General features: G+C 49.2%; 1 protein-coding gene across 4 annotated transcripts in view; it reads left to right on the top strand.

Annotated features, from left to right (window-relative positions):
* NR6A1 (nuclear receptor subfamily 6 group A member 1) overlaps positions 1-23,185 on the top strand; it is a 67,860-nt gene that overhangs the window by 7,560 nt on the left and 37,115 nt on the right. For 2 of the 4 annotated variants that reach the window (XM_082067942.1, XM_082067941.1), the window contains exon 2: positions 5,620-5,679. The exons of 1 other annotated variant lie outside the window; for it this stretch is intronic. In XM_082067942.1, coding sequence (XP_081924068.1) covers positions 5,620-5,679 — 60 coding nt within the window. Of the gene's footprint in view, positions 1-312; positions 355-5,619; positions 5,680-23,185 lie in introns of all 4 variants that reach the window. One more of the 4 variants, XM_082067944.1, reaches the window with a different exon arrangement.

Raw genomic sequence — 23,185 nt, 5'->3', positions numbered from 1 at the left:
AGCACAAGCCCCTGCTCACAAGCGGCAGCTCCCGGGCGCTGGTTTGTTCTGAAGGGCCTCGCTGCTGGAGTGCACACTGCACACCGGCCCAGCTCCCGCTCGCTCTCCGTGTCCTCAGCCATCTCGTTTCAGTTGAGCATCACAGGAATGTGCTGTACCTAGGCAATTGGAAAGCTTCTTCCCTTTAATGCTGTTTTAATGTTGCTTATACATTCACGAGTTGATTTTGACAATTCAGTCTTTCTGTGCATGTGTGGTAACAAGGAATCTTGTTTCAATGTGTAGTGCTTACGCCTATTTTTCACATTCTAGGATTTGGTCAAGATCCTCCTCCCGAGCACGATTCATCCTCTAGTAAGTACTAGTTGGCCCTCTGATGCCCGGCTGGCGCGGCGAGCCGGGCGCTCGGAGCGTCGGCAGCGCGGGGCTCGAGTCTGTTAGTTAGCTGTGCTGTTATTGCCACTGATTAAGATTTGAAGATAAATGCTGTGAGGTTAGAGACAAAAGCAGCTTTCGGACACATGTTCTCGGTGCTTCTCAGGATCCCGGTGTCAGTGCCACTCGTGCACTAGCTGCTGGGTTCCAGGGGCACGGTGCCGGCTTTGCTGAAAGGTCCCTTTGCAGCGGTGTTCCTATCCTGACGTGCTGCTCGGCGTCTAGAACCACTCACCTCTGGGAACACCGGCTAATCTGCAACATGATTTCCGGCATATTCTGTAGGTTATCATGTGCTATTATTTATCAGTAGATGACTATTAATCTGGGTTGATGTTAGCTTCTAAAAAATATCAGCAGAATATCTACTTTTGTAAATTCTCAGTTCTATTTAATATAAATTGTTCTAGTGGACTCAGTATTTTGCTGTAGTAGTATGGCTTGTGTTGGCCAACACTTTATCAGCTATCAAAAAGTAAATACAGAATTTCCCCAGATTCACAAATGATTATGCAATTGAGCTTTCAATATTAGAGTGGTCTGGGCTGCCTGGTAGGCACTATCCTATTCAACCCAAATGGTACAGAAGATGCAAAGTGTCCCATCTAGGGACACAGACAGCATGCCTGTGGAATGGGGCGTTGCATGCCGAGCGTGCTGCCTGTGGAGCACATGGAAACGTTCATGAGTAAGTGCCTGTTGTTGTAATGCAGTAGCAAAAGGCACTAATGTGGTCCTTTGGAAATTGAAAGTAGGTCTTTTATGTTTACTGCTTATCTAATACTGACAGCGCTGCATTGGAATGCTGATAGTGTAATGCTGCATGAAACTCTGATGCTGATCTCTTAAAATATTGTAAATTGCCCAAAAAGATTGAGGCAGCTTGATAGTCTTGGCTTATTGAGCTTACCAAAAGATGGAGAGTAATTACCTGGCTGTGCCGGGGGCTCCGAGCGGGTCCCTGGGTCCCCGTGCGGGCCGGGACTGGCCGAGCTCCAGCAGCTCAGCTCCACAAGTGCAGGATGCTGCTGGGAGTCCAGGCTGTAACTGTGGTGAAGCTGATACCACAGCAACACGCATCTCTTCTCTACTTTGATTTTTGTGTCTCGGGAGGCATCTCAGGAATCCTGTGACTTTTGATGGCATCAATAAATCAGATACCATGCCGACAGAATTTTACTGGAATGTAAACAGGCATTTTGTTTATTGAGGGATACAGTGCAGGTATAGCTCTTCAAGTATGTGGAGCATTAAGCTGCTATGTCTCCTTCCAGTTACGCTGGTAGGCAGGAACTGTGGTTGTCTTCCATGTCAATGGAAATAATTCAAAATATTTATCATTTGGTGACCTTACTTCCCACTCCTCTTTCCAAACAGCGCGTGTTTTCAGTGGGGTGAGACAAGAAGCCCGACCCAATGTAGGGGAAAGGGGAGGAATGTGTCTATAGTGAAGTGGGGCTGATAAGGGGTAATGAATCCCCGCTGGCTCCGCGCTGCGCTGGGAGCTGCGGGCTGGCCAGCCTGCTCTCCGTGCCTGGACGAGCACGGGGCAGATCTGCTGGAAGGTGTTGCCAGGGACGGGGACAGGAAGGTAACTGGGAAGATTTACCATGGGGAGACGGTGTCTGACCGACCAGAATTATTCAATGATAATAGAAGTCTAATTCTACTTCAAGCTCTGAAGGATGGAGCACCATCTCTTACCTGAAGTTCTGATGCGTCAGTTTTAGCTTTGGAGGGGAGAAGTCTATAATCCTATGTTAGATTACCTGCATTTTTTCCAAGGTCAGAATTCCTGTTTTTTAGCGTGCTTACTTCAAAAGCCTTTACTCAAATGTTACCCAGCTTACTGAGATTTACCATGTGGCTGTCCTTCCGTTTGCAACCCCGCAAGCACTGCTGCGTTTCAGCAGCTGCTGGTGTGACTGATGTGCAGCTGCTCACAAGTGCTGCAAGATGATGCAACTCCCTGAACCAGCACGTTCTGCTCATGGTGACCATGGGTCTCCCTGCATCTGCTCAGGGCCCTGTTTTACCTCCTGTCCCTTCCCGTATGGCAGATACCTGTGGGGAGCGGGTACCACAACTCCTGCACCAGCATCTTCCAGGTCCAATGCTATGTCACAGGTTCAGGCTAAGTTCACTTCTAGGAGTAGCCCAAATACCCCTTCAATTAGCATAAGCAGGGACAAGGGCAGTCAAAGGTCAAGAGAAGTTCAAAATAGCATAACCTCTTTTTGCTGGTGTTCCCAAACCTTCCTAATCCCGCCGAGTTCTCCAAGCCGTCCTTGCCATCGTGTTTACTATACAGCTGTAAAAGTCAAAGAACAAGGCCTGGCTTGATACAGGGGAAGTTAGAGATCGAGTGCTTGAGAATAGGTAGCATTGTTGCTTAAAACAGGAGAAATAATTGATTTATGTTATGGTGGCCAATTAGGCTGTAAAGCGAGATACTCTTAAAGAAACCCTGTGGCTTCAAGGGAGATTTTTGCTCTGATTTCTGCTCAGCAAATAGGGGCACCCCAATAAAGGTCATCAGCTCCATGAGCTAAATTATTAATTCCTTTCATGCCACTCAGGGCTTGTAAACAGTGTATAATACAGGAAAACAATTGGCACTGTTCACTTAGTGGGCAGAGGAGAGGTCAGAGGGTAAATAGCTGTATTGGCAGCAGCTGTTCTTCATAGCGGAGCAGACTTCTGTCCTTTTCATCTTTCAGAGCAAGCCCGTTTCCAAAATCTTAGCTCGTTGTTAATCTAATCTCCTCTCTTAGTAGAATTGTTTGGAGGAGTTTAATGTGTTTCGTTATAATGATGGAAATGAAAAGGGTCAGGGGTATGTGAAGAGAACAAAACCAGCATTGCCACGTTTAATAAAGAGCTGCTTGAAATTTTTAATATTCATTTACATGGATGAGAGAAATGTAGAATTCCACCCATTCAAAGCAAGTTGTAGGATAAGTACTTGTGCTTTTATATACTTGGTAAAAAATAAGTTGAAGTATGATTTTGATATTAATCGATTACGAACACCCATCTGCCAGTAGCACACAGAGGGATGTAGAGGTGTCCCCGCAGCGTCCCCATTGCTGGTTCACAGCAGCACCGGACGGGACACTGAGGCAACTGTCAGCTTGGCACTCGAGCAGCCAGGCAGCTGTGTCGCAGCGTCATAGTCTTGGCGAACGTGTAAGAAATAGTAATTAAAATCTATAATTTCGAGCATGAACTGAAATTATCCTTTCCAAGTATAGCTAGGAAATACTGTTAGCCTTTTGCTGTCTATAGCCTTTAAGGTGGCATTACGGTGAATGATTAAAACTACGGGACTGAAATTTCCAGTGGCTCTCTAAATGGTTCCCGCTCAGAAGCGTCACTTTGGACAGCACGTTTATTTGGCTGGCAGGCTTGCCGAGCTGTTGCAGATGTCTGCAGGTGGAGCCGCTGCTCACGCGGGGCTCCTGTGCCCGGCGCTCCGGCCATCTGCCCGGCAGCAGGTACCCTGAGCCGCCATCTGGCCCGGCGGCCGAGCTGCGCTCCCGGCTCGCGCGCGGGCTCCGGCTCACCGCTCCCGCAACAACAGTAACTTCAGTGCTGCGCTTCTCAGGTTATTTTGACTATATGGGAAAACGTGTAGCTTTACATAGGAAAAAAATAAACCCTTTCCAGGTATTTGAAATTGCTGTAGTGCATATGAAGGATCTTCCCACATTAGGGAGATTATAGTAATAAGGTCAAAAATGGGAAGACAAAATCCAGCTTTTCCCGTAAGCAGATCAGCGGCCCGCGGAAGGTTCTGGAGGGTGCCGGGAATGCCGCAGCCTGCACGGCACACGCAGCCTTCGAACGTTTGGTGCAGAACTGCACGGAAGAGCCAAGTGAGACTGTAAATGAATGTTTAGATGTTCCAGGCAGGAAATGTCTTGATAATTCACTAGAGGACAGGAATAACCCATGGCATGTCCGGATGAAGCTGCCATTGTGTTTGTCACGGGTACTCAGCGTGTTAAACTAAAGCTGCGGGTGTTGTGCAGCAGCACCGGTAGCATCAGGCGGCACGTTGCTCGGTGCGGCAGGAGGATGGAGCGGGTCTGAGCGCGGTGCTGCGGCTGCTCTCCACGTTCGGTGAAAATGGTCTGCGAAAGCGTTCACATTTGTTTGTGGTTTGCCTAATTAGAGCAGAGCTTGGCACTTCCAGAGCAGCAGTGGCTGCAGGGCTGCGGGAACTGGAGCGGTGAGAATGCGAAAGGCGGGACTGGGAGCGGCGGCCAAGCCTGGCTCTGGGCTGCGCTTATACTTCTGGGACCCTGTTCTGTGGTGAGGAATGTAAACTTGTAGAATGTGTTTACTGGGTCTTAAAGCAAAGTGAGAATTACGTAACATATAATTATGTGGTATCTGCTGGCATCAACACGATGGAGATGGAGACTGGTTTGTTTGACTTGGGCACTTGTGGTGATGTGGTAAGAGTGAATGTGGCTTTTTGAGAGAGACCAAGCCCCAAAGAACGTGTTCTTTCTTCACCTCATGTTAAGTTAAAACTAATACTGGAAGATGCTTCTTTCCTGATTTGGGTCCTGGAAAGCTGGATCCTTCTCAAAATGCAGAGGGGATCTGGTTCAGATCATGTTCTGACTTTGGGGTTTTAACTGGCAAACGCAGGAAGGTAGTTCTGTTTCTTCTTTCAGCTGTCAGAAAATAAAGCTTTTGGAGTGTCTGTGTTTAAAGACGCTCGTTTCTGACACGGCTTCACATCCCCTGCCAGCATTCTGCAAACCGTTGGGAGGGGACGTCTCCTCCGGTCAGGGATCTCTCACAGGTGCACTGCACACAGGTGGGAGACCGGCCTTTCGCTCCCAGTCACGCTCCGCTCCAGTTCATACTGTTTGCAGTTCAAGGCTGACATTCAGGGTTTCTTGGTGTGGGACATTGTTCTGAATCGATATTCTCAAGCCATCTCAAGTTAGAGACTACCAATATGACTGCTCAGAACAGCAGATACCATGTATGAGATAGAAATACCTTGAAAGAGGAGAGAACGACATTGCTAAACTGCTTCTCAAAGCATCTTCCTCGGATGACCCAAGATACACACATTCAGTTGAAATGTACATGAAAGTTTTCAAAAGTAAAGACTTCTTGGTAACATGCACATCCCAACTGTCTCTTTCACTTTCCCATTAGCTGCAGATGTGGAGCAGATGAGTTCCTCCTCTCCCGTCCCTCCTGTGAACCCCACGGGCAGTAAGTACCCCTTTCTTGCTCTGTGATGAGGTGCATGTTCTCTTTGAGATAATTCAAAGACATTAGTTCATACTTCACGGTAGAGACTGAGAGGTTTTAGAGCTAACGTGTACTCCTGGAGGTGAGGATTCGCGTACCCACCGCTGATCGGCTCTCCCTCCCAGAGCAGTTCTGCACATCGCTACTGACAGCAGCACGGAGGTTGTGCCGGAGCTTTTCTGCCAGATACCTCTGTGAAAGCTGTGGGGATGCCTGTATGTTACAGTGGGACACTCCTGGGGCTGGTAGATTATGCTGACATCAGAATATTGTAACATTATTATACTTGGAAATCTGTAGTCTGGGATGTCTCATGAAACTGAAAGCAGTTGGGGAAATTCTCTTCAATTGCACTGTAATTCTGGGCCTGGAACTTCTTGAGACTTAGAAAACCTGAGCTGCTGGACACCTAAAGTAATACGGATTCAGAACTCCTGATACTCCATCTAGTGGCATTTGCTGTGTCAAAGGACCAAGTGCATTCTGTCGATTATAACCCACTAGATGGCAACAAGTCCTTGTCAGACTCGTGGAAGTTCGGCACCCATAGGAACCAGTTGTGCTCAGAGGGGCGAGCTCTGCACACTCTCATTTAAAGCCAGTTTTATGTCACTTTTTGGAAAGTCTCTGGATTATTCAAATGTGGCAGACTACTGACAACTCGTTTACAAAAATGCTCAGCTGCTCAGCATTGCTGAAAGCATTCCAGAGGCAGGACACTTTCTTTCCCGCTGCTGTCGTCCTGCTCATGGACTTGTGCTTTAGTGGAGAGCTTTGAAGTTTTGGCGAACTGTGGTTCCTCTAAGTATGGTTCCCCTTTATAATGAGTGCAGTCATGTGTAACAAATGTATAAATAGGCCCGAGTTGCACATGTGTGTAGCTATTGGTGTTCATTAATGAAGCGCACTTGGGCAGGCATCTCGCTAGGCTTTCATGCCGTTCACACTTGTATAAGGAAACAGATAATTTCACATGCACATGTAGAATCATTTAAGTTGCTGTTTAGACACATGTATAGTTTATAAAGATATATTGGCTATTATGCTGTTGAACCTTCATAGCCTGACATGGCTCAGATCTGCTGCATTCAGGCCTCTCATGCATCAAATAGTACTAAACCCTAAATTTTCCGCAGTATTCTCACATCTCAATGTATCTGACAAATACTAAAAGCAAGGCAATCTAACATGAACTGAATGACCCTTTTTTTCCCTTAATTGTGTATTATTGCTAGCCTCAATTTGTCTAGCTACAGCTTTCTTGTCGCTCTCTCTTTTGCCAAACTGAAAAATGCTTGTTGAACCTCTGTTCCCTATGAAGATATTTATATAAACTTTTGATAAACTAAATAAACTGAGCTCCTTGAGTTCTTTTGATGTCTCCCTGTCTTTGATCAACCCTCAGTGCTGGTGGGCAGGCGGAGCCGCAGCAGCCGGGCTGCGGGCACAGGGACCCACGGCTGGGGGTTCCCAGCCCAGCTCTGCAGTGCTGGCCCTGGCCGTGCTGGTGCTCAGTGCTGGTGCTGGGGCAGGCGGCTCCGCTCTGCTGGCCCTGGCCGTGCTGGTGCTCAGTGCTGGTGCTCAGTGCTGGTGCTCAGTGCTGGTGCTCAGTGCTGGTGCTGGGGCAGGCGGCTCCGCTCATCTCCGGTACAGGGTGAACAGCTGGTGCCAGAAACATGTAAAGCTTCCCAAGCATGGAGTTTCAAACATTCTGAACATGTCTGCTAACCTGTTTTCCCCTAGGAAGGTTTTTTTTCCCCTTGCCATCTCATTACCAAACATGATTAAAGCAAAAAAAAAAACTTGAGGATTTTCACACCAGAGTAGAAAACGGAATTCTTAAGCTTATTTGTGCATCCAGAGCATGTGAGCTCTGGAGCGGCTGCTGAAGCCTCTGCTCGTGGTGCATTAGCAAATGGTGCCGGCCCCTTTGTCTTTCCCGTGGGGATGCTCCCGGCTCTTCACTCCCTGCTGCTGCAGTGAATCCCTGTATCGCGCTGCGGTGCTTCCCGAGGGGTCGGTACAAATGATGGCTCTGGGTGGCTGGCAGACTGCACGAGAGGGGAGATCTTTTTCTAAAGCCCCAGTTTTGCAAAGAGTTCAGTCTGTTTAGCTTGTAACTGTTGAACTCTGTGAAGCTGCTCCTGTACAGAATTGAACCAGTTTAAGCCTTTTAGAAGAACAAGCAAACAGGGATTTATTTTGAACGTTCACCTTATTGGAATTTAAGAGTCATTAGTAAGTTCTGACTTGAACTGTACAGCAAGCTTATGGAGATGGCTGTTGTGGGGTTTGAGCAGAGCATGTCTGAACAGGCTGCTTTAAAATAATCCTATAAGCAAATGGAGGAGGAAACGAGATTTTCTGCTTCGCCCCCTCCCATTCCCCTCCCTGTCAACCCAAAGCCAGGCAGGAGGAAGTTTCATTTCCTATTAGCAGGTGAAGCTCCAGGTGCCTGGAATGCTTCATACAGTCTGTATGCCTAAAAAAGCTGTCTGCCTTGTTCCAGTGTCTGCTTTTCTACAAGAAATACTTATTTTATCCAGAAGTTACTGCTGTGAGATGTTGATTGTTGCAGGGGCTTCAGGTGGCAGAGAGCGCTGTGCTCCTGAAGGAGCTGGATGATGTGTCCTGAACCTCCTTGAGATGATGGCAGAGCTGCAGCTGTGCCTTACACAGTTACGCAGACACGGCTCGAGCACAACGCTGCGGCACTGGGAGCCGCCCGAGCCGCGTGGCTGCGCCCTCCGAGCTGGCTGGTCCGCAGTTTGCATTCATTGATCAGTGAGTTGACAGAAAAGAAAACCCACCGACAGCAATGAATGTTGATTGCAGCCATTAGATGCTAAAGACACAGCGCCGCTCCTTCAGAGCGCTCCGGACAAAGGTGCAGGGTGTGCTTGGAGGAACAGCCATAACTTCAGGAGCCTGTGCTCTCCTGGGCCTGGACGGGTCTCTGTGCTGCCCCGCTGTGACCCTATATAGAAGTATATGTGTTAAAGAGCTATTTCAGAGTGGCCCAAGATGGTGTTCCCTGCACAGGCTTTGCGTCTTGTCTTCCTGGGCTGTGCAGCCCTGTGCTGCAGGAGCTCTGGCGCCCGCGGTGCGTTGTCCTGGTGCCCGGCGGGGCCCTCCCTGCTCGGTCCCCGTGCGCAGCAGCGTGAGCCGCGGGAGCAGCTGGAGCGGGAGGCTCGGGTCCGGCATTCCTGCCCAGCAGCTGCTGCAATCGAGCGCAGGTTCCGTGAGCAAATGAACTGACATTCCAGAGCTGTTTCCAGTGAAGCTCAAGTTGCCAGCCCCAATGGAAAGGAGATTTCCCTCCGATCTGGCCTGGATTCCACTATTTTGAATGTATACCATGCTCAGATTTGTTTTCAAGTGTACCATATGGCATGGATACATTACTGCTTTTGTGCTGTCCATACGAAATCTTGCATTGCTCTGACACTTTGTTTTGCAGAAATTCTGCTGTAGTATAAAGTTGTGGTGTTTTTTTTTTTTAAGGAGAAAACAAACATTTCTTTTAAACCCATTCATTTTTGGCGAAAGTAGAAGAACTGGAACAACTCAACCTCTGTAGCTCTTGATATAACCGGTAAATCATGACCTGTTAATGGTAACCAGATGTGAAAAACTGAAGGTTTGGTCTTTCCGTTTGAGAGGGTTTGTGATAAACCTCAAGGTACAGTCAACGGTCGATGGTTTTTGTAGTTCTCAAACTCACCGACAGCGTTGAATGTTCACTGAAGCTATCCAAAGATGCCGTATACCATGCACTGTGCACATTTTCCATGCATATGTTTTCCATAGACTAGCAGTGGAAACGCTGCTGAGGACTGCACATTCTTTGTTGTAAAGTCTTAAACTGCAAGTATTTTAATTACAAAATGGAACCATGAGGACTAATGAGTTGCAGAAGTGTAACTCTACAGCTATGGATGCTAAGTTGACTTTGTTTCTAATACCAGCTTTGAATGTATCTGAATTGCAGTTGTGAAGCAGCCTTTACTGGGGAGATGCGTATGCTAAAGAGCTATGCTAAGGTGTTGATAATATTCCAGATTTCTTTATAAAGTTCACCCATAACCGTAAACCAACAAAAGTGAGAACGGGGGGATCTGCTTCTTAATGGAGTGCATGAGAACTTAATATCATCTAGAACGTTATTGGAGCCGCTTAACTGCAGGTTTTGAACTGAATGTGTCAGTGTCCACCTAAGAGTGTACTGGTCAAAATAACGGAATTGCACTATCTTTCCACTGAAAAGTAGAAAAAGGGACAATAAGTCTCTTTATTGCATCTAATTATCTTCACTCTTTCCACCTGGCATAGTTTGAGAATAATCGTTTGCAGCTTGTTTGTTAAAAGTGAAATGTGCTGCTGTATCTGAGAACAACTTTGTGGGTGGGGGCTGCAGAGTTAGTGGGGATCAGGTACCACTTCCCAGTTCTGGAGGCGTGCTGTTGTAATTCAGAGCATTTTCTCTCGCTTTTGGACTGTGAAGTGTCTCTGAACACCCTGAGCTGATACATGTAGCTTAACAATAAATGTACTAACAGAATACTACACTGGGTGAGCTGTTTGAGGCGAGCCTGCTCCCACAGTTCTGTTTGTACCTTAATGCACTGATTTTAATGGCACCATTTAAACATCAACTGATACTGAAAATCGAAGGAATTATCTGAAAATTAGTCTCACCTTTTTCCTGCCATCTTTTTGGAGAGGGAGCTGGTGGAAAGAATAGAGAGAACTTGAATTAATGACAAGCAGTGCCCAGCCTGGGGTGTGAAGCCTCCCGGGTGTCCCAGGGTGAGGGTGACTACATGTGGTGGGTATCAATAAATCAAGGGAATGCACTTCAAGTCAAGCATGAAATTTTGGTTTTAACAAACCAAACCAGTGTGTTTGTATTTAAACTCCACTGTGAGAGAGGCTTTGTCCTCAGCTCACTACTTCTTCCTCCTTTTGTACCTCTGCTGACCTTCGACTCGGTAACTTTTATCTTCTCATGATTTTGAGAGCTTGAATTTCTTCTGAATGTTAAAAAAACCCTGTACATGTTATTTCTATATCCTGGCTGCATGTTCCTTCCCTCCTGCAAAGTTCAAAGCTCTCCATCGGGTAGATTTTTGGACAGATTCTGAGACCATAAAATAATTCTCTGGAAACAATGTAAGTGGGCAGTAAGTGCAAGGCTCGGGATAGACGAGGATGAAATATTTACAGCTGTTCTGCTGGACGCTTCACCCCAGAACTGCAGACAAAATCCATGGGTTTTTCTCTCCTTTATCTCGGGGGGGTGTGCATATATACATAGATATGTATCTGGATGGGGAGCGTTACCCTGTCCCAGCCAGAGCCACTGAAAGCACCAGCGGGAGCGCTGCCGGCGCCCAGACGGGATTTCTCTTTCGCGTCACTTTCTCTTTCGCGTCACTTTCTCTTTCGCGTCACTTTCTCTTTCGCGTCACTTTCTCTTTCGCGTCACTTTCTCCTCCCGTTGTTGCTCAGTGCTCGCCCGGTCCCATCACAAGACAGGCCGCGTCATTTCTCGCTCCCTCGCTGCGCCGTGCCGCGCGGTGCCCGAGCGCAGCGGGAGCAGCCGCCACGCGGTGACGGGCTGAGCCGCCGCTTCTGTGCTCATTTCCATTTGTTGTGCCTTAGCGTGGCCAAGCTGGTAGGATGCTGTTGAGAATGTTATTTTCTGGCCTGCTTGCTTTGGTCTGATAAACCCTCAAAGTTGTTATCTGCACTGAATGTTCAACACACCTTCCCCTCAGACCTGTTTGGGCTGGGACACACGGAAACCTGCCCACAGTTGACAGCTGCCACCTCCGTTATGCCCTAATTATCCTGTAATGGAAAAAGCATTAAGTGGACACAACACCTTCCCCAGATGCGAAAGGCAGTTGGACACAGGTCTCAGAAAGCCTGACTGTTGGCTCTTACATGGAATGCCTTATACATTGCAATCCCTGCAAGGTTCATCAGTGTAATGACATGAGACGGGGTGGATTGCGGGAGTAGAAGTTTACAATGAAAATATCGCAGATTCAGAGCACTTGAGGTTTTCTTTCAACATAAGTAATAACAGTTCCCTCAAAATATGCCTATGAACTCTGAAACAGGTTCACCTGTGAGTTGTCTGAAGTATGGGGACAGGATTTTGTTCATTTTGTGGATGTTTCTGGTCCTCTGTGTCTTTACACCCATTCTATTAGTGACCCGTCGCCGGCACCGCGGCTGTGCCGCTCACACGCGTGCTGGCGTTTCCCTGCAAGCGCCCGTGGAAACGCCCCGTGCAAGCATGTTCCGTTTGTCCTGTAACGGGCTTTAATTGTACTATCAAAATCTGTTTTCTTTGTAGACGCAAATGTCTGCAAATACACCTCAGTGAGACAAGGGGGAGGCAAGAGCATCTATCTCTGGCAGTATTCTCAGTTGTTGCTGTTGTTTCCTTGAAATTTGGGTGAGTGTTTAATTAGCGATGCCATGGCCAAACACCTCAGCTTCAGCAGTCTTCTACAAATAGCCTTGGTGATTTATTTTTTAATTGTCGAAAGCTCCTTTGACTACTACCAGACAAGTCTTGGGACTACGTGAAATCAGGGGACAGTTACCGGTCTGTCCCGTTTGCCCATTTAGAATGTAGTGCTGATAGTGCTTCGAGAGAAAAGAAATTGATAGGTCTTCTGGGACCTGAGAGAAATGCAGTTAATACCAGTTTCCAATGATTTATGGAGGACTTACCAAGTTATTTTGACCTCATTTTGAGTCGACAAGCTTTCTTGTGGATGCCACATACCCTAGACCTTTGTAAGGTGTTTGACTTAATACCGTACGACAACTTAAACTGGTATGATACACCTTCACAGTGGCAAATGTTAAAAGGATTGAAAAATGACAAACACGTAGGTCTGAATGCAGTTCTGAGCAGGAGCTCGGTCAGGTTGGTGCAGCCTTGGAGGAACTGCTGGCCAGGTCCTACAACTCCGCTGTTACTGGCCTGGGGAAACGTACTATCAGATGGGAGCAGGTTTAGGGTTTCTGGTTAGAAAAGTGACCCAAATCTGGAACTCTCCATAAATCAAAAATAAATGAATGCTTCAGTGTAGTTGAATACATAGTTATGTGTTTGGGAGTAAGGAATATATACCACGTGTGAACATAAAAGCCTCCACTGTATGAAGAGGTACTTGCTACGGTAGATAATTAACTGCATGTGTGTGCACAATCTGACTCACTACAGCACAAACAATGAGATACTGAGTAGGGACAGAGGCTGTTGTGTCTGCGTTTAGTTCTGGTGTATCTGCTGAAATGGCACTTTGTCGGGTTCTGGTCCTGCCCCGAAGGGATCACGGAGCCGAAGGGGCTGTGGGGAGCAGTCAGATCATCAGAAAGTCACCAGGGAACTGGAGTCCTCTGGAGCGAGCCCACGGGGGTCGGGGAGGTCTGTCCTGCCCGGTACCGTGTCCGGCCGCACAGCGGGGCGCTGGAGCCTGGCAGCGCCGCGCCGCGGCGGACGCTGGAGCTGCTGTTAGCAGGGCCCGCGCTGGGTCAGGCTCCAGCTCGCCCTCCTGTCTCACAGGCTGTGTCTGATCCCTTCACCCTACACAACGAGTCGCAGGACCCGCCTGCCTCTTCACCACATTTTCCAAAGGAATAAGTACAGTTTCAACCAGGCAAAGCGGGCAGATCAGGAGCCTCCTCGTGCCCAGAGCAGCTTCCCGAGCCTGGAGGGCTCTGAGCAGCCCCGCAGGATGGGGTGTGGAGCAGCGCCGTTCATGAGCTATTGGTACCTGCAGCATACATGGAACAAAAATGACCTCAGCCCATTGATGTCTTAGTGACAGTGGATCTTTATCTCATTGCACATAACTTCAGAAATTGTCTTTGTAAGAAAACCCGCTGTGACGTTTGGGACCACGACTGAACTGCAGCTGGTGGCTGCGATCAATAAAGCAGTGCTGACTCAAAAACCAAAGCAGTGGCTGATGGATGCCTGGAAAAGGATTTAAGCAGGAGAAACTTGCATATTTCCCACTAATCATCTCCTGCCTTGCAGGCACTTCAGCACGCACACAGACTTTGGAGACAGGCCGCTGTGCGTTCACACCAGCGCCACTTGCTTTTCGTTGATTTGCGCACTTCACGGGGAAGTTTTATCCCCCATTTTTTAAGATAACATTTGTTGCCATGAAGATTACTGTCTATATGAGATGAATAGTTTTTAACAGAGGAATCTCAGGCGTCCTCCTCGTGGACTCCTGCAGTTGTACTATGCTCTGACACATCTAATGCTGGGTAAGCAGCTTCTGGAGATATAAATAACATTGTCTCTTTTGGTGTATCAAACATGCTGATTATTCTTCATGGCTGCAATACTGCGTTGCTCTACACTGAGGACGCTTTATTTTCATGATGGTGGTGAATTTAGGCCAGGTGCTTCCTCAGAAGATGCTCCTGTGCCCGCTGCTCTTTTTGTCTGGCAACTGCTTCAGTGAAGATCGAAACCATTTCCCATTAGTTGTGGGTTTAGGCTCAGTTCCTGTGCCGTGGTCTGGGGAAGGAGAGAGATGATTCTGGCTACAGACGATTCTCTTAGTGGGAGCGTTTTCTGCCTTAAGCGTTTTCGGTCTGACAGCGTCTGGGAAGCGGTGGGGACGGAGACGGATCAGATGCGGGACTGGCTTTTCGTAACCATCCCATCTCCTCCCGATTCATTGAGAACTGTCCCTTTGAAGATAATTAGTTTCTATTTTTCAGCTTTATAATCCAACAATTCTCATCTGATAGACTTGGAGAGTCTATGCTGCCATCTTGTAAGACTCAATTTCATGATACGATAAAGATTTTACTTCCGATGACTATAAATAACGGGAGGAAAGCAGATGATGCGACAGTGACACTGTAATGAGCAGGACGAAGATGGGTGAAGGTCCATCCTCCCACCTTCCTCATCCTCCTCCTCACATTCATCACTCGCCCATCTGGCCGAGCTGGACACGCCGCAGCGGCGGCACCTTTGTCCCTGTTCTATAGGTGTTGATGTTTAAAACAGAAACATCTTCAGAGACTCTTGCAGAACAACTAAATATGATTGGGGGGAATAAAAAAAGGCGCTCTCTTGTATCTGGTTACAGGCAAATATTCTGTTGGAAGAAACACTTCCCTCCATCATGTACTTAATTTCTTTGCTTTTTTGTGCTTTTAAATATTGGCTGGATGTGGCTATGACCCCCAGGTGAGTGGGAACCAGCCATTCTTTCCTGAATTATACATTTAGCCTATTGAAATGCAGCTATCATGTGAAACAAAAAGGAGAAAAGGTACTTATGTTCATTTAGAAGAATGATCTTTGGATAATGTCAGCCAAATATTGCTGGGTTTTTATCTTGCCTATAAAATAAATTGGTCCCAGTGTGCTGTGGGATGCACATAAAACTCTGAATACGAAAGTAGCATAAAATTCAGATGACTTGGTAGAACCGGCTTTAGGATTTTGAAAAATTTGGAACAGGTTTACTAAGTACAGTTGATGCGGGAGTCACATACTGGAGACTTTACTGCTGAACCTCACTAGACCGGCGGTTTTGGTGCCGGTTTCTCCGCGGTGTTCGGCATTGGCTCCCAGTTCCTCGGCTGTGACGAACCACAGACTGATGACCATGGGAATTCTCAAGTTTGGTTGGCGCGCTAATCTTGGAATTGCAGATTTCAGTCACTTCATTATTTTTGTAGTTTTACGCTGAACTCACTGGTGTTTAGAAGATATTTTCCGCCTCCAAAACAATGACACCAAACCGGAGTGTTTGCGTGATCTGTGATCAGTAACTGCTTTCTAACCGAACGGCTGAGGCTGCGAGAGGACGGGAGGTTTGTTCCCAATGGGAATCTGCTTTTATGTGGTTTCAGAAAGACGGCCCGAAAGCACAGGTGCATGTACCGCACACGGGTGCACGTACCGCACACGGGTGCACGTACCGCACACGGGTGCACGTACCGCACACGGGTGCACGTACCGCACACGGGTGCACGTACCGCACACGGGTGCACGTACCGCACACGGGTGCACGTACCGCACACGGGTGCACGTACCGCACACAGGATCCCGCAGCAGCCGGCCCGCGAGGCCACCGCGGAGCTGGCAGGAACGGCCTCGCTTGCTCCGATACCGCAGCGTGGTGGCCATTTCCAGAGGAGATGCAGAAATACTGCATCTATCCACCCGTCACTGAGGGGAAAAATGAATTAAATAGGGCAAACAAAGCTGAAGCTAAGCTATTATGCATTGCAGATTGCTTAGTATTTGGCATGTGGACCAAATGCTTTAGATTATAAGGCATAAGCCTTTCAGAACCTTAAGTTATTTTAAAATTAAATGGATGACAGGCACAGGTCTGCTGCATGGATTTGATTTTCTTTGTGTCTCAGCAGAAGTAGTAAGCAATGTCTGTAAGTATCTAATAAAGCTATTTTCTGCTATTATAGAGAGGTTTACTACGAGAAACAGAACCGAGAGAGTACCACATTTTCAATAAAACAAATTGAACAGATTCTCAGAAATCTAGGTCACAGGAACAGATGACCTATACATGGTCCTAGTTTTTGATGCAACTGTCTAATCTGCTCTGAGAGTACTAGCCAGACATCATTCCTAATTGACCTTGATATTCAGTGAACAGAAAGAAAGCTAAAGCCACATGATATTTAAATCTTTAGCAGGAAAAAATATATGGCAAACTTGAACGCATTCTGTTTTATAACCAGAATCTGTATCTGTCATGTGAACCTTGTCTGCAAACACGTTGATCATCTTGAAAATCTCAATTTGAGACTCCATCTAAAGAAACAGATTTGAGTACGAATAGCCTTTGGTAACACCCAGCACAGAGGAGAGTGTTCACGTCCTTGTGTAACCGTGTCCCGACAGGCAGCGGCCCCGCAGCCCCCAGCCCCCCATGTGTAAGTACATATGGGAGGCTGGAGATTACAGTGTGTATGGTGAAACCCTGACCACCCCCGTTTATAGACCAGAGTGGTCGTTTTTGGTCACGACATTGAGCTTTAGATGTCGTGTTGTTTACAGAAGGCATTACGGGCTTTCTACACGAGGAAAGACTGTGTGCTGTTGTGAAGTAAATGTACGGTCTGCCAGGAAGCACTAAAGAGCTAAGTAGTAAAGTCTTGAACGCTCGTATGACAAGCTACTTTTCCAGATAACCATAAACCCATGCAGGTTACCAAATTAAGACTCAGCAAATGTACCATAGGAACGTTTCAGATTGATAACGCATGGCACGCTGGACCTGGCCAGCTGGTTACGTGTGCCCGTATCTGGCACCACTTGTGAGGTTCCTTGTGCATGACACCAGTGCCGCCGTCAGACCCCCCCAGTGGCGCCGTCAGACCCCCCAGTGCCGCCGTCAGACCCCCCAGTGCCGCCGTCAGACCCCCCCAGTGCCGCCGTCAGACCCCCCAGTGGCGCCGTCAGACCCCCCCAGTGGCGCCGTCAGACCCCCCAGTGCCGCCGTCAGACCCCCCCCGTGCCGCCGTCAGACCCCCCCCGTGCCGCCGTCAGACCCCCCCAGTGCCGCCGTCAGACCCCCCCCAGTGCCGCCGTCAGAACCCCCCCAGTGCCGCCGTCGGACCCCCCCAGTGCCGCCGTCAGACCCCCCCCCAGTGCCGCCGTCAGACCCCCCCGTGCCGCAGCTGTGCCGGTGGCAGCCCCGGGTGCCGCTCCGTGCACAGCTGCCCCAGCACTCCCCTGCCCTTAATCGCATCTTGGCATCGTGTCACACGGGGCATCGAGATGCAGCACCGCGGTGTGCTCAGAATTTGTGGGTCTGTGCTACAGTCATTCAATTCGCTGAGTTGAATGGTTGGTTCCTTTGCGTTGCAGTTCAGAACAGCTGCTCATGGTTCCAACCATTCTTGGGGAAAAAGTAAGAACTCAGTCTATTTAAAAGGTGACGTCATCTGAATATGCCAGTGTTGCTGCTTATGAAAAACAACATGCTTTCATGTTAGCCTTAACATAAAAATACCTGGCTTTTGTCTTTTGACTTCTTAACTTTGAAACTTTAGTGATATTAATCAATACTGTGGTTTTGAAACGACTACAGCATCTGCTGACTATTATTGAGATACAATGAAATTCTTCGGATTCCATATTTTTTGTGAAATTGCCAAGTGCATTGCTGGATTTCAGCATACCTGATGCATTTTTATTGGTGACTAACCCTGTAAAGCAATACTATATATTAATGAATATATATGTGTTGGTCTTCTGCATCAGCTGTACCTTCCAAGTCTGATGGTGGTGAACAGGATTCTTTTTTTTGTGAGTCTTTACAAACTGTACATTGGAGCAGCCATAACTGGGGCTGGCAAAACCGAGTTTTGAATTATCTGTTGTTTCTGTGAGCAGTTTTTAAACGCAGTGCAGCCACCAGCATCCTCCTCTGGTGTGCACGACGGAGCTATTGCCATGGCCGGCGCAGAACGCAGATGCTGATGGGCGGGTTATGCCCAACGTTGCTCTTACGGCTGTTCTGATGAGGCAAAAGCTCTTTTTGCCAACCTCTCATGGTCTATTTTCCCTCCAAAGTGATGCGCTTACCAGGTATTCAAACTCTAAGACATCATTGCAAGGGCAGAATTGAACTTTCCAGTATATTTCCAGTATATTTTTTCCAAGGGATAGATTTTAAACTCAGCCTCCAGATGAATACCAAGTATTAACAGTCCTAGAGGCAATGGAAAAGGTTGCTGTATTTTAATACCACGCTATTTAATCTAAAAGTGCTTTGTAAGTAGAGCCATCAACATCCTTAACCTTTATTAAAAATAATCTCCAATAATTTTGTTCCAAGGCTTGTTCGGTAGGTCCTGCTGGGTTTGTAACTACCAGCAAGAAACAAATATTAAAATCAAAATCGGCTGATTGTAATCTAGCCTGATTCTGCTGAGAAGTGATACACCCCAGCCATTGTGCCACATCAGGAAGAGAATTCAAGGAAATTGTACAATTACTCAGACAAGACTGACTCCTGTGCAGAGTATTTACATTCTGAAAATTATAAATACAACTGTGAAGCAGCAGCTGAAAATGGCCCGAACCAGCCCCTCACACACAGCTGTTGTGAATCCTACACGCGGCACCTGAGGGATGTGTCACTTTTTCAGCAATGCTGGTGTTTCTTGTTCCCCGTGTGCTCCAGGGAGCACGGGCAGCAGCTCCATCACCAGCACGAGCTTCTGGGCACCTCCAGGCGCCCCGAACCGGCCCTTGCTCCCCCCACACCGCCTCCCTGCTCTGAGAAAACGCACTGAAGAGCAGCTCACAGCCCAAGCTCTGTTTTCTGTATTTGAGGACACTTTGTATCTGCAGTTGATAATAAAACCAGCCATTTCACAACTGCACCCTAGGACAACTCTGGTTTCTCGGCTGTGCTGCAGGATGTTCGCACCGCGCGATGCTGCGGCTCTAACGCTCTGAGCGCCCCCAGCCCAGCGGGGCCGGGGGTCTCACCGGTGCCACCGCGGGACGGGGGGCAACACCTCGACAAAAACACAGAGAACGAGGAGGAACAGCCCAAACCGTCCTGCAGCGCGGGTGCCGACTGACCCACCGCGCAGCGAGGGGCAGGGTTTCCAGCTCATAAACCCGCCTGTGGGGTTTCTAATCTCAATAATTTCTGCTCATTGGCTCCAATGAGCGGATTAAAGCCCAGTCTCTGAGGAGTTCTCATTTTAACTTGAGTCTGGGGGGAAAGTGGGGGAAACAGGAGGTACCAGACACTGGATGTTTTGGTTTTGTTTTTCTTATTTATTTTGGTGTTTGCCATGTTGACACAGCATAATAATATTCTCCTACACAACAGACACAGGAGATGCACAGAATAAATGTACTGAACCTTTTCTGATGAAATCGGCTGCCCAGGCTGGTCCCTTTAGAGCCCCCGTTAAAATGAGATCCCTTAGACCAGCAGCACATCTCAGGCTAGACAGCGGCTGCCTTAGTAAGGAATTTCCGCTTTTCATAAACACTTTGAGGTTTTCTGGCCTCAAAATTCTTTTAATTTCCACCACCCATGAATTAAAATCTCCAGCCAGATCATGATTCTGCCTTCCAGACACAGGGCAGCGACCACAGCCGAGAAGTAACCATATGGACTTCATGATTTTATGTACTGTGACAATAAAGCTTTTATGACATTCTAGGTGGTTAAAAATGGCAGTAAGGAGCTCTTAAACATGGCACAGTCATGTTGCTTTTCTGAACCGACAGACCTGCCAACAGTGCATCAAAAGCCGTAATTTCCTGTGCACTGAAGCCCCCCTATCTCTGCTGCCTCCAGCTTTGTGTCCCAGGGCTTGTGCCTGTGTGCTAACAAATCTCTATTGTCCAGCGGGGCGAATAGTGGCTGGGACCAAAGAATTGCTGTCTGGTTTCTATTCAAATCCAGGTAGTCAGATATATGAATGGAGTTTCTTGAACAGCTATGTGAATAACCTCTGCTCTGCGTGGAGGCTGCGAACGCTTAACGGGCTGGCGGGGCTGCAGAGAGCACGGGAGTTTGAAATACACTTTGAATGCTCCTTGTGGCTTTTAATACTTATTAACTTGAAAAATACGCTGTCACGCACTCCTGAACAAAACAGGAGGGTAAACCATCCCCTTCTCAACTTTATGAACTTGTTGAGTAATTCTACTTAGAGCTTTAAAAATGAGCTGGTTTTGCTGAGAAACTGATACGAAAAGTTTATGAAAATTATTTTCTTAGAACATACCAGATTTGTAAGCGCATGTTGACCGAGTCTTTTATTGTACACGGAGCCCGTTGCAAGCGTCACACTTAATAACTGCAGATGGTTTGGTGAGCAAATACATTAATTTCTTTTGGAGTAAGTTATGATAAGACAAATTTCTGGTACAGTAGTTTGAGCAGGAATTGGAAAAATACTGTAAATTTAGGTTCATTTTCCTGGTGTTTTTTCCTGGGTTTCGGTAATTAATGTGCAGTAAAGTAAGGCTGCTGGACTGCGTGGGGGAGCCAGACCTGTCTGCACCGCCGGACACCAACCCCAGCGCCCCGGGCTGGCTCGGTCCTCACCCGACAGCCACGACTGTCGCCAAGCGCCCCCGGTCGCGGTATCACCCGCAGGTGCCACCCGAGCAGCACCGAGCCACACAAAAGCGGGGACCGGGGGCACCTCCCTCCGCCGCGTCCCCGCCCCGCGGCAGCGGCCACCGGCACCGCCGAGCCCCGCGGGGCCGGGCTGCCCCCCCTTTGTGTCCCCGTCTGGTTCAGTTCCTCCCCGCCAGCCCCCGGGCGACACGCGGGTCCGGTTACCGACCCAGACCCGGGAGCAACTTCCAGCGCTGGGGGGGGAATCGCTCGAGTTTCTCCTTCTTCTTCGGGGAGGGGAGAACTGCTGCCCGCTCCCCGCCCCCCCGCCGCCGCAGGGAGCGGCTCCCTCCAGCTGCGTTACATTAGCAGATTTATATATATAGTTAAAAAAATAAAAACGCTTCTGTTCGGAGAACAAAGGAACACGTGCAGAAATGAGACTGGAAAAAAATTATAAAAACAAAAATCCCCTGCTGGCAGGTCGGGCCGCAGGGCGGCCCCCGCCCTCCCTCCCCGGCGGCGTTCGCCCTAACGAGCGGTTAATCGCAATTAACGCCTTACCTGGCGGGGCGGCGCGCTCCTGGGAAAGGCTCCGCGCTTGGCTCCCTCTCCAAAAAGTTGGTGCCGGTGCAGGCGGGACAGCAGCTCCCGGCCGCGCGGCCTCGGCCCGGGCAGGCGGCCGAGTTCCGCCGCCCGCCCCGGCGGTTCCCCCGCCGGCCGCGCAGCCCCGTCCGCCGCCCCCCGCCCCGCTATATAGGGCCCAGATGACGGGCAGGGGCGCAGCCGGTCATGTGCGCGCTGCGGCGACGCCGATTCGCTGTCCCGACGCGGGGTCGCCGCCTGATTGGACCGCGCCCGCGCACCGGAGGGTTCGCCCGCCCCCCCGCCGGCGGGGCGCGGGCCGGGGCGCGGGGCCGCTTGTTTGGGTGCCGGCGGCGGCGGGGCCGGCGGGGCGCGGGGCGGGCTGCGGGCGGCACCGCCCCCCCCGCACACCTGCTCCGCCCCGCGGCGCCGGCAGCGCTGCCCCGCGCCCGCGCGGCCCGGAGCGGCGCCGAGGGATTTATTTTATATCTGCAGCGCACAATGGCTCCAAAAACCCCGACGTGAGCCCCCGCTCCGGCCCCGCACCGCCCCTCCCGCGGGCCGGCGGTGCCGGAGCAACGCGGCAGCCGGTCCGTGCAGCCCCGCACGGTGCCGGTCCCCAGCGGCGCCCCGGCCGCGGTCCCCGTCCCCAGCGGGTCCGCACCCATCACCCGGACCCGCCTGGGACCGAGTTCTGGGGCCCGCGGCTCCGCTCAGCGCCTGCACGTCGCTGGCGCTTATTTAATGCGAGCCGACCCCCATGTTGCTGCTTACAGGCAATAATATGTCACAGTAACGCAATGATACGTCCCGGTCAGGGTCCAGCACTCTCAAGTGCAGCGCAGGCTGCTGGGGAGCATCCCGGGGATGGTCTCCCCAGAGCGGCTGGATGGATCCTGCCCGGCCGGGGGCAAAGCTGCCTCAGAACAATACAGAACATCAAGGCAACTTTCTGTCTGTTTTGCAAGTGTCCCTGTTAGTAACAACACTGCTGTTAGAGACCAGCAAGAACAACTATTGCTGTTTTTATTGCAGGACAGAAATAAAATGCCTTTTAGCATGTTCTCAAATGAGACCACCTGAAGATAAATGAATTCCACTAACTTGCTAGTTTTGGTGGTTGTAGACTAACAAAACTCAAAGCTGCTCCCATGGACTTGTCTGTAACCTCTCCCTGTGCTGGAACAGTAAAACAGACACTCGGATGTCTCTGGAATTGCATAACAAGGATGCATTAACTTTGGTTTTGTAAAGTGTTTTCAGTGGGAGCGCAAGACCGTGGGGAGAAGTTAATGTACTTGCTCCATTTTCTCACTCTCATTCTTTTCTGGTCTTTTTAGTCTTCTTTCTCTGCTAGTTTTCAGTAGCTGACCTTTCTTTTATCCCCGAGGAGGTTTTGCCATGGGGAGACCAAGGTGCTGGAACCCTCCTTGGAGTGGAGGTTGGGCTGGATGATTCCCGAGGTCCGTTCTGACCTGCAGACCCAGAGGATGCACTGTAAGGGAGGTTCTCTCTAGCACCACGTGGCCATTCTCTGTGTTTTGCTGCTGTTAAAATGCTTTTAGTATTGACTGTGGTAACCTGCTGCTGGTTCCGGTTCCTCTGCGCTGGAGGTTGGACAAGGAAGGCGCTGCAGCCGTAACGCGGTTCGTGCCCTTTTGCTGGTCTCATAGAAATGGGCATTTTCAGACATGTCGTGCTGTTGGCACTGGGACACAGAGGAGGGGAGGGCTGGGCCACAGGTC

This window comes from Streptopelia decaocto (assembly GCF_964273445.1).
Source record: "Streptopelia decaocto genome assembly, chromosome: 17".
Taxonomy (NCBI): domain Eukaryota; kingdom Metazoa; phylum Chordata; class Aves; order Columbiformes; family Columbidae; genus Streptopelia; species Streptopelia decaocto.
Note: the sequence above shows the minus strand (reverse complement) of the source record. Positions and strands in the feature narration are given on the sequence as shown.